We start from the raw sequence: 17374 nt of genomic DNA, 5'->3' as shown, positions 1-17374 counted from the left end.
TTGCATGAATTTCGATTCCAAAAAACATTGCATTAAGTATTATTTACCTTGATTACTGAGTTTTGGGGCACTCCCTTAAATTTTGCATGCAAAGAGAATGTCTTACTTGCCTCACTCTAGTCCTGACCGTGCCTGGAACTCCGGGAAACGTGTTAGATCCAGCACGAAGGAAGCTGGGCGGCGCTGGAGTGGGCGTGGCCAGCGCCCTGCAGTTCCTGCCTCGCCTGACCAGGTGGGTTAACATTTGCATCACAAAATCTTATTTTCCAGGTCCTTTCCGAAGCCTTGGGTTGACACCTGGGAGGGGTACACTCCCATCACGAGGAGACCCTGCGTGGCAGGTGGTGGCTTTGTAGCAGCCACCGCTCCTTTAACAGTTCCACCAGCAGCCATGAGCCTAGTTGATCCTGGTCCAGACCAGCAAACCCTTAGAGGTGCTCCAGTCTCTCTCACTACATTCATAGGGAACCCTCCATCTTGATGGCTACCAAAACTAGCGGGATTTATATTCCATTCTTATTTCATTATTCCTAGAAGCCAACACACCCTCGCATTTATTTGTAAGTGTACATGGCATACAATAGTAGCTATTGCCTTGTATGTTGCAAATTAAATGACAAATAGTCTAGGGACTTACCTTGTTTTAAAAAAGTTATTATAAAATAGATAAATGATCACATAAGATCTACGTCATTGTAATGTCGACTATTTCTGATGATCTCACCAAACACATCCTTTAATGTTCTCAATATTATTTCTAAAAATATCCATTAATGTGTTTAGTTGTACTGACAAACAGAGTCAGACAGTTTCTAACAGAAGACATCGAATAGTACATTTGACAGTGAGGACTGGCTTTGTCAGTTAGATTGCACGGTGGGCCTTTCCCATAGATTGAGTAATTCAAATTGGCAGCCCCAAGTCTTGAGGAGAAATATACTTAAAGCACATGATAAGATGAAGGCTTTTTTTCCAAAGGATATTGTATTGGCGAAGATGCGCTACAATTACAGATAGTTTAATTTCTCCCAGTCTTTGAAATATATCATCCTACACAAGGGGTCTCTTAGTGAGGGAGTAACCGATTTTACTAGTAAGTTCTGATTAAGTCTTCCTGGTGCATATCTCAGAAACCGAGAAAGTGGGTGACGGGTGGCTGGGTGACAACTCTCTGCAGGTGACTCTCCTGGTGGAGGGAGAGCTGACTCTGGGAGGGAGCCAGCTTGCGGGAGGTTTATTAGGGAGAGTGCTGGGACCAACCCCTGTTCAAGGGATGGGTCAGGGGCAGGATGGCAGCAGGATGGCCAAGGGAGGAATCAGCTGCAGTCCAGGCTCATTCTGAGTGACTACACGGGAGCTCTGCTGCTGGGATGGCACTTCCCGGCTCTCCCTGGTGGGCTGAGGGGCCAGACCTTCAGGATCTCACATCCATCAGGCTTTGGACTCTAACTGCGCAGGGCAGGAGCTTGGCATGGCACCAGGGGGCTCTCTTTATCAAGGGAGCTGACCATTGAAGGCAGGGCTGTCTGCTGGTGGCTCTCCCAGCAGATGGGGCAATAAGCCTTTCCTTTCAGAAGGGGTCTGGTGGTGCATCAAACTGGCCACCACACAAACCCTCTGCCTCATCTGTCTGTGTCACCACGAGTTACTGCGAACTGCTCCCAGTGGCATGGTAGGTGGCACAGTAATAGTCAGCCTCGTCCTCGGCTCCAGCCCTGCTGATGGTCAGGGTGACCATGTTCCTAGAGTTGGAGGCTGAGAATCAGTCAGGGATCCCTGAAGGCCTTTTGCTGCTGTCATAGGTGACTAGCATAGGGGCCTGGCCTGGCTTATGCTGGGACCAGTAAGCGTATTTATTTCCAATGTTATTTCCCCCACGGGTGATCCTGGCCATCTGTCCCAGAGCCACTGATGCTGAGGTTGGCTGCGTCAGCTCGTAGGAGGCCATGGAGCCTGCAAGAGAGAAAAGGAGAGGTGGGCTAGAAGGTGAAGGACCCACTCCCAGGAGATCCGCCCTGCCCTGGCCTGGATTGAGCTCCAGGGACTCTAAGGGCCCGAGGGCCTCTTCCCATCACTCAGCCCCAGTGGCCCTTGGGCCTGGCTGCTGGGTGGATCTTTGGAACAAATGAGGAATCGTCCCCTTCCTCTGGGCAGGTGCAGCCCCTCAGGGCTCACACAGAGCCAGTGAGCACAGCACAGGGATTTCACCCTCACCGGCCCTCATCTTGCAGCAGGATCATCAGCATCCTGCCCCCACAGGCAGTGCCCTGCTGAGCTCAGAGTCAGGGCCAGGCTTGGCCCAGAGCCCCGGGGCTGGGGGTAGGTGTGGGCCTGGGTGCAGCACCTGTGCAGTAAGTGAGGAGGCAAAGGAGGAGAGGGATCTTGGCCATGGTGGAGATGCCCTGATTCTGCTCCCTGAGGCCTGAGGCTGGGCAGGTTTCCTCCCAGGCCTCTCTTATCCCCCTGCTGGAGAGAACTGCTGGGTATGCAAATCAACCAGGACTCAGGGGCTGCTGCTTGTGGAGGATTGTGGTTTTAGAGAAGGGCTGGGCCCCAAGGGACACAGAGAGGGGAGGGGTGGCCCCTGTAGACCCCACACTCAGCCCAGTGAGTTCTCCTCCACCTGCTGGTCCCATAGTCTGGGCCTGCCATCTCTACCACAGACTGTGTCCTGGCTTTGCTCCTGGGCTGGCCAGGCTGTGGCAAAGCTCAGAGGTAGGAGTCTGTGTGATTTTCTAAAGGATCTGAAGTCACTGTCCCTGGGGTGATCCTCAGGCCTGTTATGGAGGTGGCTGGAGAGTCACAGTGCTGATGCTGGATTATCCTGGGACCCAGGCCATTCCCCTGTCTGATTCTTGTTCAAAAAGGAGGTGATTAATTTTGGCCCAGGATTCTAGAGTATCCAGTCCGTAAACATTTTGGGGTGACGTTCACATTTTGGTCAAGTCCCAGCTCTACCTTTGGAAACTTTGCAGACTAAGTCCCCTCTGACCTCCAGGTCCCCAGTGCAGTGACCTGCTCATCCCCTCTCTACAGGTGGCACTATGAGGCTTTAGATAGGTACGGGGCCACCCTAGACACAGGTCCTGAGTGGTAGAGCCAAGGATAAACCTCCCCCCCGTCAGGTACACATGGAGTTCTGGAGCATCCACTGACGTAAGTCAGTCAACGACACTGTCATCAGCTGATGTCTTCCTGGCCCTGCAACTCAGAGCCGCAGAATCTGAAGGATCCCCAGTTGGTTACAAATGGACCCAACGTGTCAACATGGTCCTACCGGGCACAATGAACACAGTCCTGTCTTATGGAACTTTTGCAAAATTTTCCATAACCTTAGGTTTCAAGGAATCCAGGCTGAGAAAAGATGGATTGGAGAGAACAGAGAAGGAAATGTTGGTGTTTGAATCTTGAGGATCCTGTATGTTAACAATTCTTCAGTTCTAGGAGAAGTTGTTGTGAAGCTGGGGAAATAAGACTAAAGACTGGAGAGAAGATCATTGTTAATTTTCTCAGTGTTATAAAGAGCTTGTGCTTTGAAGAGCAGTAAGAATCAGTCTATATCTTTGAAGTGGGGGAGGTATAGAGAAGTAAATAGATAATAGATCAATGAAAGTTAGATGAATAGAGAGATAGAAGTCCAAATGGCAAATGTAAGCAGAGCTGCATCCAGGTACAGGGTATGTGGGAGCTCATTACACAATTCTTTCAACTTTTTTGTATGTACAAATGTTATACAATTAAACTAGTTGGACTTCTGAAAAGAGAGAAAGGCTGAGAGTAAAGAAACCCCAGGGAACAGGGTACTCATGCTCTGGTATCAGACATCCCTCCAGGCAGACTCCCTCAGCCCCGACCAGCAGAGATGCTCCCCTTGTTCCTGAACCAGGAAAATGGAGCTGAGGGGAAGGTCCTGGGCTTAGCCTGGAGGGTTACCTGGTGAGCTCCAAGGACAGCAGCCCAGAGTCCAATGATCAAATCCAAACCCAAAAGGGAGGCGGGGTCAACCCCAATAGGGTCAGACCTGCCTGCTGCAGGTGATGGGGCTTTGGGGCCAGTGGGAGGGCAGCAGTGCCAGGAGAAAGTCCCCTGGTGGAACCCAAGGTGGGGTCTGTACTTCCTCCATAGTATATGGAAAATCTTAGGGTTTGAAGAAGCCAGGGCCCAGCAGGGGCCTGGTGTCCAGTTCTCTGGAGGCTTCACACAGCCAGTGAGAATGTGGGGAACGCCTCATCCAAGAAACCAGATGAGCACAGTCCCTGGGGCTCCACAAGGCTGGTTCTACTCCAGGAAAAGGAATTCCAGCAGGGCTGCCCACATGAGACATCTCTCTCCTCTCACACATGACACTTGGTTACATCTGGAGACTATGATGAATTTCTACACCTTATGTGTCTAATACAAACCTGCCTACAGCCCCCAATCCTGTCATTTCTCCTCAGGATAAACTGAGGCCCTAAGAGGACAGAGGACCTGCTCAGAGTCTCCCAGCCATGGAGGGGCCGGGCCAGGATCAGAGAGGACGCCTGAACCTAAGACTTGACCTACAGCAGCTCAGAAGGCAGATGACAGTGAGGGCCCAGCCAGGGTAGGGAGGTTTGCGTCCTACTTCACCCTCTGTCTGTGTCACCGTGAGTCACTGGAAGCTGCTCCCACTGCCATCAGCTACAGCACAGTAATAGTCAGCCTCATCCTCGGCCTGGGCCCCGCTGATGGTCAGGGTGGCCATGTTCCCAGAGTTGGAGCTTGAGAATCTGTCAGGGATCCGAGACGGTCGGCTGCTGTCTCTATGGATGAGCAGCACAGGGGCCTGGTCTGGCTTCTGCTGGTACCAGTAAGCATTTTTCCTTCCAATGTTGTTTCCCCCATGGGTGATCCGGGCTGTCTCTCCCAGGGCCACTGACACTGTGGATGTCTGTCTCAGCTCATAGGAGGCCACAGAGCCTGCAAGAGAGAAAAAAGAAGTGGGTTTCAACCTGTGGGTCTCACCCCAGGAGATCCAGTGCTTGCCTGGCCTAAGTTCCAGGGACTCTGTGGACACGCAGGATGTCTCCTGACCCCCATCACTCTCAGCCTCAGTGGCCCATAAGCCCGGCTGGTGGATGAAGCCTTTGAACAGACGGTAGCCTCCCCTTCCTCTGGGCAGGTGCAGTCCCTCAGGGCCCACACAGAGCCTGTGCGCACAGTGCAGGGATTTCAGCCCCGCCAGCCTCTCATCCTGCAGCAGGTTCATGAGCATCCTGCCCCCACAGGCAGTGCCCTGCTGAGATCAGAGTCAGGGCCAGGCTTGTCCCAGAGCCCTGGGGCTGGGGGTGGATGAGAGCCTGGGTGCAGTACCTGTGCAGTTAGCGAGGAGGCTGAGGAGGAGAGGGGTCCAGGCCGTGGTGGAGGTACCCCAATTCTGCTCCCTGAGGCTGAGCAGGTTTCCTCCCAGGCCTCTCTAATCCCCTTGCTGGAGAGAGCTGCTGGGTATGCAAATCAGCCAGGGCTCAGGGGCTGCTGCTTGTGGAGGATTGTGCTTTGATCGAAGGGCTGGGCCCCAAGGGAAACAGAGAGGGGAGGGGTGGCTCCTACAGACCCCACCCACAGCTCAGGGCTTTCTCCTTCATCTACTCGTCCCATAGTCTGGGACCAACATGTCCACCCAGATTGTGTCCTGGACTTACTCTTGGGCTGGCCTACAAGTCTCACAGGTGAATCTGTCTCTATTTTATGAACCCATCAGAGAATGTTAACTATAGAGGTGACCACATGAGGCTTGGGTCAGTGCAGTGCAGTGTCCTTGCCCTGATCACAGTTTGTGAGCATCAGAACCTGAATATAGTTCTTCCCTTGCCAAGTGCACCTGGAGTTTGTAGGAGCCGTTGAGGTGCTGTAAGTTCTGTCTTTGAGGAGATCTCCTGGGGCAGTGCCTCAGTATCCCCAGTGTGTGCTCAGTGCAAGGGACAAATCCAGTGCTTGAGGGAGGTTTGACAGTGATGGTGTTTTAGCAGGAATGGAGAGAAATGAAGTACCTGGATCTGTGCCAGAGAAATAGGCAAATTCTTATAAGATCCAGATCTGAGAGTCTCAGAGTCAGAATTCTTCGTCAGTGCCAAGCTGATATTGATGGAAAAGAATGTCAGGTCAAGGTTACTAACCTCCCTGTATGTTAGAGCCCCTCATTCCCAGGGCCCCCAACTCCAGGAGGCTGTGCCGTATGACTCTGCTGCCTCCTGGTGGCTTCTCCCCTCTGGTTGCAGGAGATGCTGTGGCCTTGTCTGTCAGGGGTAGATTCAGAAGCCATCACTCAGGTCTATGCAGGTTCCTTCAGATCAACTTTGGTCTGGCACACATTCCAGTCCTGGGAATTCAGCATGAGCAGGACACAGCCTCTGCTCTCAGGAGCGTCCATCTCCTGAGTGAGGCAGTATAGTGGACGCACTGGGTTTGCAGACAAAGCCAACAGTCCCCATCAACTTCTACCTGGACATTGACTTTTATATTTATTTAAAATCAGATGCTTGCTCTGCTCAGGTCCGTCTCATCCAGGGTTGACCATGAGGCCCAGTGCTGGGCCATGGGCTGTAAGGGATAGTCGGCTGGAGTTCTCAGGGAACTTTTGCTCTTGTGAAGGAAAGATACAGACTGAATTCATGCAGCACCTTTTTTTTCTGAATATGGGTGTGATAGCTGGAGTTGCAGCAGCCACCGTGAGGTCTCATGGCAACTAGAATGAAAGCAAGGTCATCATCATGGGGATGGTGGAACAGAAAGGGAAGAAGTTCCCAGGTTTCACGGAATTGGTGAGCATCTGGAAAACAACAACCATGTTACTTCAGACTCACATTTGCAGGATTAAAATAAGGTCCCAGCTGTTCATGCCTGTTTTCATGTGTGTATTCTTGCTGTAAACAGCATCTTTGGCTAATTAGTGAAATAATGAACACAAATACACCTGTTAGTAAAAATGATGAGAGGGAAAGAATTGTACAGCGGTAGGTACTATGCACATAATTAGTACAGATCTAGACAGAAAAGGGTAGGCAGATCATTTTATAATCAGAGGTTGAGGGACCCCCTGAAGAGATAACTCTGGACCTGCTCCCAGGAAGGAATGAGGACGCAAGTAACAAGAGTGAGTGTGGGAAGAACTGAGTCAGTGCTTGTGGGGAAGATTCTGGTGTGTTCCAGGATCTGAAAGAGCCTTGGCCAACCTGAGGGCATCTGGGATTCAAAACATGGTTCAGATCCAGCGTAATTTCTTATAAATTAAGAGTTTGGGGGCAGGGGCGATGTGTAGTCAGGTGTGGCAAAGGGGAATTTCCATGTAATAAATCAGGTTATTTGCAGCTGCTCAGGAGGTGACAATGCCAATGCAACAGAGACAAGTTTGACGCAGGTGGGTTCAGACCACCCCTTGGTCCTCCCAGGTGACCTGGGGGCTCAAGACATTCAGGAGAGTGGCTCCTAATCCCTCTCCCCTCCCCAGTACCCAGAATGCAGCCAAGCCAGGTGTGCCTCTAGTCCTAAACCACCTGTCTACTGTCTCGAGTTGGTGACCAGTCACTGCTTTCCCTAAATTTCTACAGATTTGCTGATGTGACTGGGAGCACAGAATTTGAGCAGTGCCCTTGACACGGAAGGAAGGGGCTGAGAGAGGCAGTGACAGTCTCAAGGTCACTTGGGGATGAAGAGAGAAGTGGGATGTCTCATGCCCCAAATAATAACCTCTTCTGAGAATGAATCAGGGCTAGGAGAGGGGGTGTGGGAGAGTTGTCACCAAATTTTGGGGTTTCTCATGTATGTAAAGTCTTCTTGTGAGTTCTTCCAGCTGCCTGTGGGGGCCCTGCTGCACCTGGATCTGGGGCCCGTCAGGTTCTTGGGAGGGCTGCCAGCTCCCTGCTCCCTTTGGGGCTGATCAGAAACCCCAAGAAACCCCACAACATACTCCAGATTAGAAGCACCTAGAACAGACTTTTCTTGATCTTTATTCTGGAAGAATCCTGGAGTTATTGCTTCGCTCCTAGGGATCTGGTGCATAAAATATTGTTTATTGACTGCTCATGGTCCATTGGCATGACACGTTAATTGTACATTTAATAATCCAACTATAATTGTCAATACTTTTTGGACAGTAAGTGATTTTTTTTCCCTATATATGGGCCCCATCTCTCAGATTAGACATCAGCTCTCATGCAGGACAGGAATGCACTTGGAGGCCACTTCTGGTATTTCTTTTCAAAAAATTCCACTCTCGACACTTGTATTTCCACTGTGAACATTTCCCCTGCGAAGCCTCTGTCTTTCCCTGTGTAGTAGGACATCTATGTGCCCCTTGTCCAGGTGGTCACATGTTTATTAAACATTCTCCAGGGAATGGTCTTTGTGTGTAAAGTTCACTATTTTTGTAGGTTATCCAGAACTTTCCTTATTGTACCTGTAAGAGTTTGTATGCTGGCTGTTTGTGAGGAAAGCCATGCGTTGTGAGGATGTCAGGATTTTCTTCCTTTACAGGAAGATGAGTCATATCCAGCCAAGGATTGATGGGTCAATAGCCTTCCAAACCCAGCCCAGTTCCACCCAGGACCTTGTTTCAGATGAAGACCAAGCCTTTGTTATAAGTGGGATGTCTAACTGTGAAGAGTCAGGTAGTAAATTGAAACAGAACAGGTTTTCTTGATGGTCCCATCATTTACAACACCTACACATGTTACACCATGATATTGGTGAAATGCATTCAATCATCAGTTTGGATAGAAAAGCAGTTTTTTACATAAAACCTTCTCACCACATGCCTCCTGTCTTCAATACATGGACCTTCTCATTTCTCTCCTGCTCCTCATGCAGACGCCATCCCCACTGCATGGTGGCATCACTAGGTCCTCACGAACCATTGATTCTTGCTGTCCTGGGCAAGACCTCCTGCCATTAGTTAACTTGCTCCCTGAGACTCTCTCTCAAGGTCACTTTGTAAACACAACCTTTCCTTTGTTTGTTTTGAGACTTCAAAGCCATTTAAAATTGTCATCATCTATACTTGTGAAATGGCTGTGATTGGTATTTATTTGTGCTCCTTCCATGGCTGCATTTCTGGGATGTTTTCCACAAAAGGTGTGCCATGGGATATAAACCCCAGTGAGTCTGCGTTTGTGGTCTGGTAAAAGACAGCCCTGCAGGCAGCACCCCAGCCATGCAGAGCAGGGAGCCCCTGATGCCTGCAGCCATGTAAAATGTAGGGGAGGAGCAGGTCTGAGCCTTGGCATGGAGGGTTTCCTGGTGAGCTCCAAAGAGAGCAATCTAGAGCCATGGTCAAATCCAAACCCAACAGGGACACGGGGTCAACCTCAATAGTGTGGGTGTTGATGGGCCTTTGGGGGCAGTGGGAGGACAGCGCAGCCACAAGAAAGTCTCCAGGTGGGATCCAAGGTGGTGTCCACACTTTCTCTGCATTTTCTGTGAAATCTCAGGGTAGGAAGGGCCCTGGCACCAGCAGGGGCTTGGGCAACCTGTTCATATGTAGGTGATGCCTCATGCAGAAAATTAGATGAGAGCCAGCCCCTGGGGCCTCCTCTGGGCTGGTTCTACCCAAGGAGAAGTGGGACTCCAGCAGGACTGGCCATCTGACACAGCTATCCTTTCCTCTGTGACACATTATTACATCTGGGGCTCATGTGATATATCACAACTTCCTACACCTTTCTTGTCCGCTCCAACCCTACACAGTCTCCACGGCCCAGCCCAGCACCACACTCAATTTTTCATCACAATAAACAAAGGCCTTAAGAAGACAGAGTAGCTGCTCAGACTCTCCGAACCCTGGAGGGGCCAGGCCAGGACCAGGGAAGATGTCTGAGTTTAAGGTCTGACCTACAGCTGCTCAGAGGGTGGGTGACAGTGAGGGCTAGGTCAGGGAGGGCAAGTTAGTGTCCTATTTCCCCATATGTCCTTGTCACTGTGAGTCACTGCAAACTGCTCCCACTGCCATGGTCTGTAGAACAGTAGTAGTCAGCCTCATGCTTTGTGGCCATGTTCCCTGACTTGGAGCCAGATAACTGGTCAGGCACCTCTGGGAGTTGGTAGCTATTATTAAAGGTCACCAGCACAGAGAACTGGCTTGGCTTCTGCTGGGACAAGATGCATATTTATCCCCTACGTTATTTCCAGAGCAGGTGATTGTGGCCAACTGTCCCAGGGCCACTGACATTGACAGAAGTTGCCTCAGCTCATAGGAAGCCACAGAGCCTTAAGAGAGGAGAGGAGAGGGGACTTGAGGTTGAAATGCCCAAACCCAGGAGTCCCACCCTGAGGCTGTGCCTCGGCTGAGCTCAGGGTTTGGGACAGGCCCAGCTCGGAGTCCTGTGGGAGCTGAGCCTGTGGGGAGGGCCTGGGGGGGCAGCACCTGTGCAGATGAGGAAGGGGAGCAGAAGAAGGGTCCAGGCCATGTTGTAGATGTTCAGAGCTCTGCCTCTCGTGAGACCACACAACTGGGCTGGGCTCCCCCAAGCCCTGTACTGCCCCAGGGCAGAGCCCTCCCAGTTATGGGCCTCCACTGACTCCCTGAGGAGGCTGTTTGATGTTTTGAGAGGAGGCAGGTCCCAAGAGAAAAAGAAGGGAGAGACTCTCCCCTTTAGCCTACACCCTCAGCCCCCAAAACTCCTCCTCCTGGGTTCAGGAGACTCTGTCACAACCTCAGGGCCTCCATGGAGGTTTCTACATGACTCATCCTGTGATAATCATCACTAGTTCAGCCTCCGTTCTAGCCTTTGTTCTATGTCTGCCGTGCCCAGGGTCAGCTGAGAAAGGATCTGCTCCTCCCATGAGGCAGGAAGGCCCTGTCCGTGGTGCTGACCCAAGCCTTGTGCTCTAGGAGGACCACAGGGTGAGATATGTGTAGCTGAGGTCCTATGTTCTCAAGACTCTGCTCAATTCCCCCTCCATCTATTTCTAGCTGTGAGGACTCTGAGACCTGGACTGTGACCTCCACGGTGCTGAGAGCAGAGAGCACTGGAGGAGGAGCTCAGGAGCAGGTTCGGTTCTGCCACCAGCACTGACTGACAATGTTGGCTTACTCATGTGACTGAAGGTCACTCAGAGTTGTTATTTAAGGAAAACTTGTCATATGCCAACACTCTGAGGCATGCCCCACACACATTGTGCCATTTCTCCTTCACAGCAACTCTGAGCAGTAGTGAGTGTTCAGATCCCCATGGCATGGATGACGCCCTAACCCTGGACAAAGGTTGACTCGCTCAGAGTCCTAGAGTCACGAATTGCAGAATCCCAATCATTTCTGCCTTATGTATTACACATAGACGTTTTATAGACCAATTGACTATGTTCAATTGACTACGTTCTGACACAGCGTCATTTTTGTTCCCTCTGTGTGACCAGTGGTTGGCATACAAATGGCCCATAGGAGGGGCCCAAAATTTATCAGTGGAATAAATATATCAAAGCAACATGTAACATGTGAGATTCTTTCAAATGTAAGTTATGGTTATAATCAGAATGCCTTCATTTACCCCACACAGAGACATGTATTAAGAAGTTATCTAACTAATTATTTAATCACATCAACAAATGTTTAGTGATACCCAGGGGAAACTGTTTTAAATAAGTTGTGAGAACTCTGCTCAGGAGAAGGACAATTAGATAGAAAAAAAAGCAAATAGAGAAATCAACTATGGCAGCTGCATCTGCATCTTGTGGAGACCCCCAGGGGACTGTGTGCTCACTGAAGTCTCAAGAAGCAATGTTTTACGTCACTGTGGAAGCTCTCACTTCCTCCTGCTTGTCTCCCCAAGTCCTTTCTGGGCCACCTGGGTCTTGGAGCTTAACTGTCCTGCCCTCATCAACTGAGCTTGACTCAGATTCTAGACCCTGCAATGATGTGGGGAAATGTTTAAGAATAGACTTTTTTACAAGCACATGAGTGGTGTGTGTGGAGGTGATGTTCCTGTGGGATGTACAGACAGAAATAGGTGGTTCCTGCTCTCTCCTTGATCTCACTGAGCCCAAGTTGATCTGGACTTCCCTCCTTTTTCACGCATTATGCTTTCCTCAGTCTTCTAGTTTCTATGTTTTCCTCTCTGACTGAAACCCTTCCTGTGCACCTTCTCCTCACCAATGCCTGAATCCTAGTCGTTCTTTCATTCTGTATCCATATCACATGTCTAGGAAGTGACCTCTTAACACCAGAAAGTTCAGAAACACAGAATTACACACTTTTCTCTTTTATCATCAATATCCTCTCATTGGGCATGGGCATCCAGATTCTTTTCCTGGAGTAAAACGCCTTCCCTTCTCTGCACCTCAAATATCCCCTTCTTGATGCTGTAATAGGACTAGAAACACAGCCAGAAGCAATGTCTGCTGCATGAAAACATTGTGACTCTTGAGAAGATCATGACTTCTGTCCTTTATTCCATTAATATGGTGCATTCCATTAACTGATTTCCAGGTGTTAAAACAACCTTGCATTCCTGCAACAAGTACCACTTTGTCATTGTGTGTATTCTTTTTTCTATGTTGCTGGATTAGGTTTTCCAATAATTTGTAGATGATTTTTATTTCAATATCCATAAGGGTTACTGATCTATATTTTTCTTTCCTTGATCTCTTTGTGTGGTTTTGCTATCAGAGTGATAGTGGCCTCATAGAGTGATGTGGTAAGTTTTCTTTCCTCTTCTAGTTTTTGGACGAGCTTGTAAATAATTGAGAGTAGTGGTCAGCCTGTGGCGGAGTGGTTAAGTTTGCACACTCTGCTTCGGCAGCCCAGGGCTTCTCTGGTTCAGATACTGGGCGTGGACATGGCACCGCCCATCAATCCATGCTGAGGCAGCATCCCACATGCCAGAACTAGAAGCACCCACCACTAAAAATACACAACTATGTACTGGGAGGCTTTGGGGAGAAAAAGGAAAAACAAAATCTTTTAAAAAAATTAAAAAGAAAATTAAAAATAATTGGGAGTAAATCTTCTTAAAATATCTGATGGAATTCACTGTGAAGCCGACTGTGTCTGGGCCTTCCTTTGTGGTGGTTTGTGATTATTAATTTAATCTCTTTTCTTGTTGCAGATTCCATCAGATTTTCTTTTCTTTTCCTGAGTAATTTTCAGTAGTTTGTTTCTTTCTAGGAATTTGTCCATTTCATCGAATTTTTTTGGCATACCGCTGTCCATAGTATTCCCTCACAACCTTAAAGTCCTGTTTTATTTCTGTAAAGTCAGTAGTAATGTTTTCTGTTACTTCCTTATTTATTAATTTGTCTTTTTGTTACTAATGATCAGTCTAGCTAAATGTTTGTCAATATCATTGATATTTCCAAATAACCAGCTTCTGGTTTTGTTGATTTTCTCCAACGTTTTTCTTCTCTCTCTTCCCTTAATTTCCAATCTAATCTTTATTGATTCTTTCTTTCTGCCTGCTTTGGCTTCAGTTTTCTCTTCTTTTTAAGGTGTCTTAATGTGAAATGTTGGGTTATTGATTTGAGATCATGTACATATATAGGCATGATGTCATTATCACTCATTCAAAGTATTTACTGATTCTCCACTGACTTCTTCATTTACTCTTTGTGTATTATAGAGTGTTTTTGTTTTAATTTAGACAGGGAAATTTATAATTTCCTTCTGTCATTGATTTCTAAGTTCAGCTCACTTTGCTTGGAGAAAATACTTTGTATTCCTATATTTTAAAATGTTTTGATCCTTTTTTAATGTCCTAGAGTATGGCCCATCCTGGAGAATGTTGCACATGCTCTTGAGAAGAATGTGTTTTCTGCTCTTGTGGGACTGAGTGTGCCGTAGATGTCTGCCCTGTCTAGTTGCTCTAAAAGGCTGTTCAAGTCTTCTTCTATATTCTATCTGCTACCTCAAAATCATCCATGTACTTACCACATCTGATGCATATCATTTCTTTGTGTGAATTCACATTTCTCTCTGGTGCCATTTTCCTTCCGTCTGAGAGGGTCTTACTTTTCCCTGAACTGAAGGTCTGTAGGTCATCACTTCTGTGAGTTTTGTATGTCTGAGGTTGTTTTATCTTGCCTTCAATTTTGAAAAATACTTTCACTGGGTAAAGAATTCAAGGCCAATAGGTTTTTTTACCTTTCATTATGTTAAAGGTTTTGCTTCACTGTCTTCTTGCTGCACCGTTTTTAATAAGAAATTTTATCTTTCTTTGTGTGTGTTCCTCTGTACATAATGAGTCTTTTCTCTCTGGCGGCTCTTAGTGTGTCTCTTAAAATTCAGTTTTTATTATGATGTGTGTTGGTGTTGTTTTCTTCAACTTCTATTTTTGTGTTCTCTTCATTATGGCTGTTGTTCTGTATAGAATGTGACTTTTCTCTCTGGCCGCTTTCAAGAATGAATCTTCATAAGCAATTTTACTATGATTTTTGTTAGTGTTGTTTTTTCAAAAAATTTTTTGAGCTTGAGGTTTGATAAGATTCTTGGATATGTGCATTTATACTTATCACGGAATTTGGAATATTTTTGGTCATTATTTCTTTGAGTATTTTTTCTAGCCACATTCCCCTAACCAACATTTCTCCTTAGAGTCTCCAATTCCACATATTTAGGCCACATCAATTTGTCCTCTAACTCAAAGCTGTTCTGGTAATTTCTTTCTGTTTGCTATGTTTGCTACATTTTGAATAGTTTCAGTTATGTCACAAAGTTCACGAATCTTCTAATTTGTAGCATCTAATCTGCTGTCAGTCTCATCCAGTGTACTTTTCAATCTCACATAGTGCAGTTTTCATTTCTAGAAGTTTAATTTGGGTCTTCTGGTAATGTCTCCATGGCTCCACTTAACATGCTCAATCTTTCCTGTACCTTCATGAACACATAGAATACACTTATAATAATTGCTTTTGTATCCTCATCTACAAATTATAACATTTGGGAATCCACAGGGTCATTTTGGTAGAATTGATTTTTGTTTTGTTTTGTTCATATTTTCCTGATTCTTTGGGGAAATTTTTTGACCAGATACCGGGTGTTGTGAATTTTTCCTTGTTGAGTCCTATGTACTCATATTTCTTTCTATGGTTTTGTTTTCTTATTTTTGGATTCAGTAAAGTTTCTCAGTCCATCCTTTCTCAATTTGCTTGTGTGCTTTATTAGGTGGCAGCAAAGCAGCCTTTGGCCTGGGGCTAATGATCCCCACAACTGAGGCAAGTTCTCCTGTCTAATCAACCTGATGCCCTAACTAGGATCTTTCCCCTCTGACTGGAGAACAAGTACTACATGAGTGTGTGCGTGTGAGTCCTGCAGAATGTTCCTCCAGTGTCTCTGGGTGGTTCCTTCCTCAACCACCTGCAGTTTCCTCCCACACATGACTCATCAGTCCTTTTAGGAATATGTGCAGAAGTCCAGGCTTCTCTCATAAGCAGCTCTCTCCTCTTCCACACTCTTCCCACTAGGCTTTTATCTTCTCTTTGGCTCCCTGGAAGCACACTGTGATGTGGAGGATCGCATGCAGCAGGGATTTGAGGGGATCTCCCTGCAAGGAAGCCTGGATACAAGGCTGGGCAGACCTGCCATGTGGATACAAATGAGGACTCAGCTGGGAGGCCCTGCAAGGTCATCCCGAACTGAGGCAGGACCTTGGGGTCTTGGCATCAGGCAGTCATTGGTCCTGGGTCACATTCAGAGAGAGATCATAAGCTTGGGTGAGGCAATTCTCTGCAGACAAAGGTATACCTCAGTGAGGGCACAGCTGTGAACATCCAGGGACTCCCTGCAGTGGTAGATGTGTGTGTGAGGCCTCAAGAGGGGATCTGCATAGTCACTACAGTGTCCACTACTTTAGTTTGCTCCATTCAGAGTCCCAGGCTGTTGTGGGAGTCAGAGACTTCAGAGTACCAGCTGATCTTGGCAGTTATGAACACTAACCCAGGACAAGTGGGTCAACCAGTGGCCCCGTCACTCCCATATGGAAGTACAGACATAATGACCAATGGCCATATTTCTCTCTCTATCTGTCCTTCCACTCAGGCCCTCTGTCCTGAATTCACACCCTTGCCCAGAAAACAGCAGGACAACATGATCTTACCAGCCCTAAATACAGTCCGGATTGACCCTCTGCAAAATTTGCCTGGAGGTCTCGGGAAGAGGGAAGCCTGGTGATTTCAGATCTGTGGGACCTGGCTGGACCTGCTCACGGCTCTGTCTACAGTCCTCCTGGGGCTGGACGAGAGTGTGACATGGTTGGGAAGGGGTTTATGTCTCACTTCCCCATCAGCCCGTATCACTGTGAGCATAACTACTACTGTCCAATGACTGACAGTAATAGTCAGCCTCGTCCTCGGTCTGGGCTCGACTGATGGTCAGGGTGGCCGTGTTCCCCGAGTAGGAGCCAGAGAATTGGTCAGGGATTCCTGAGGACCGCTTGTTGTTGCTGTAGATGACTAGCACAGGAGCCTGGCCTGGCTTCTGTTGGTACCAGCTAGCATAATAACTTCCAAAGCTGCCTCCCTGGCAGGTGATCTTGGTTGTCTGTCCCAAGGACGCGGACACTGTAGGTGGCTGAGTCAGCTCAGAAGAGACCACTGAAACTGCAAGAGAGGAGAAGAGAGGTGAGTGTAAGGATGAGGATCTCATTCCCAGAAGGCACACACCTGACATCTTCCCCTCTGAAGAGCTGACGTTCAGGGTCAGGCTGCTGCCTGGTCTGTTTGGGGGCTGAGCCCTGAGGAGGAGCACCTGTGCAGAGAGTGAGGAGGGGGAGCAGGACGGAGGTCCAGGCCATGGTGGAGGTGCCCCAGAGCTCTGCCTCTGAGTCCGCAGCTTGGGATGTGCCTCAGGGCCTCTCTTATTCTCTGAAGAAATGCAAATCCACTTCCTTCCTTTTTGTGGCCTCATTGGGTGTCTCCCTGTTGAGCAGAAAAGGGCTCAGCTTAAAGCAGGCTGTGAAAGTGGGTCCTGTTCCCAAGGCCTAAACCTGAGCACTCAGAGCTCCCTCTGGTGTTGAGTGAGAAAGTGCTGACCCTTGCCCCCAGCACATGCACACACCTCAGTCTGTGCCCTGGGCTTCCTCTCTGTTCTTGGGGAGAAGCCCTCCGTCCTACTCTAGTGATGGGTCATCCAAGAGGGTGGGCTGGGCAGTGATGAAGCAGGAGCTTGTAGGGACAGTGGTCATGCTGTTGCATGAGAAGCCAAAATTCATGATCAGACACAGATAAATTGTTCATATACCACTCACACAATACTTTTTATGATTTATGTATAATATAAGACACATCTGTGTGATCTAGGGCTTGGCAAGCATTCTTTGATGATACTTGGAGCATCACTTGTAAAAGCAATGTTGATACATTGAATCTTGTTAAAATTAATATCTTTTGTTTTGTAAAACTTTCTAAAGAGGTCCAAAAAAAAAAAAAAAAA

At 48.0% G+C, this 17374-nt stretch overlaps 2 gene segments (V, D, J or C); both read right to left on the bottom strand.

Moving 5' to 3' along the window:
* The window catches only part of LOC106848155 (immunoglobulin lambda variable 3-19-like), a 168917-nt gene that overhangs the window by 25342 nt on the left and 126201 nt on the right, over nucleotides 1-17374 (bottom strand).
* Nucleotides 4504-17374, bottom strand: part of LOC123287791 (immunoglobulin lambda variable 3-9-like) — a 35515-nt gene continuing 22644 nt past the window's right edge. Inside the window, 1 exon segment of the V gene segment in view lies at nucleotides 4504-4941. Coding sequence covers nucleotides 4634-4941 — 308 coding nt within the window.

The sequence above is a fragment of the Equus asinus genome, chromosome 8, assembly GCF_041296235.1.
Source record: "Equus asinus isolate D_3611 breed Donkey chromosome 8, EquAss-T2T_v2, whole genome shotgun sequence".
Taxonomy (NCBI): Eukaryota; Metazoa; Chordata; class Mammalia; order Perissodactyla; family Equidae; genus Equus; species Equus asinus.
Note: the sequence above shows the minus strand (reverse complement) of the source record. Positions and strands in the feature narration are given on the sequence as shown.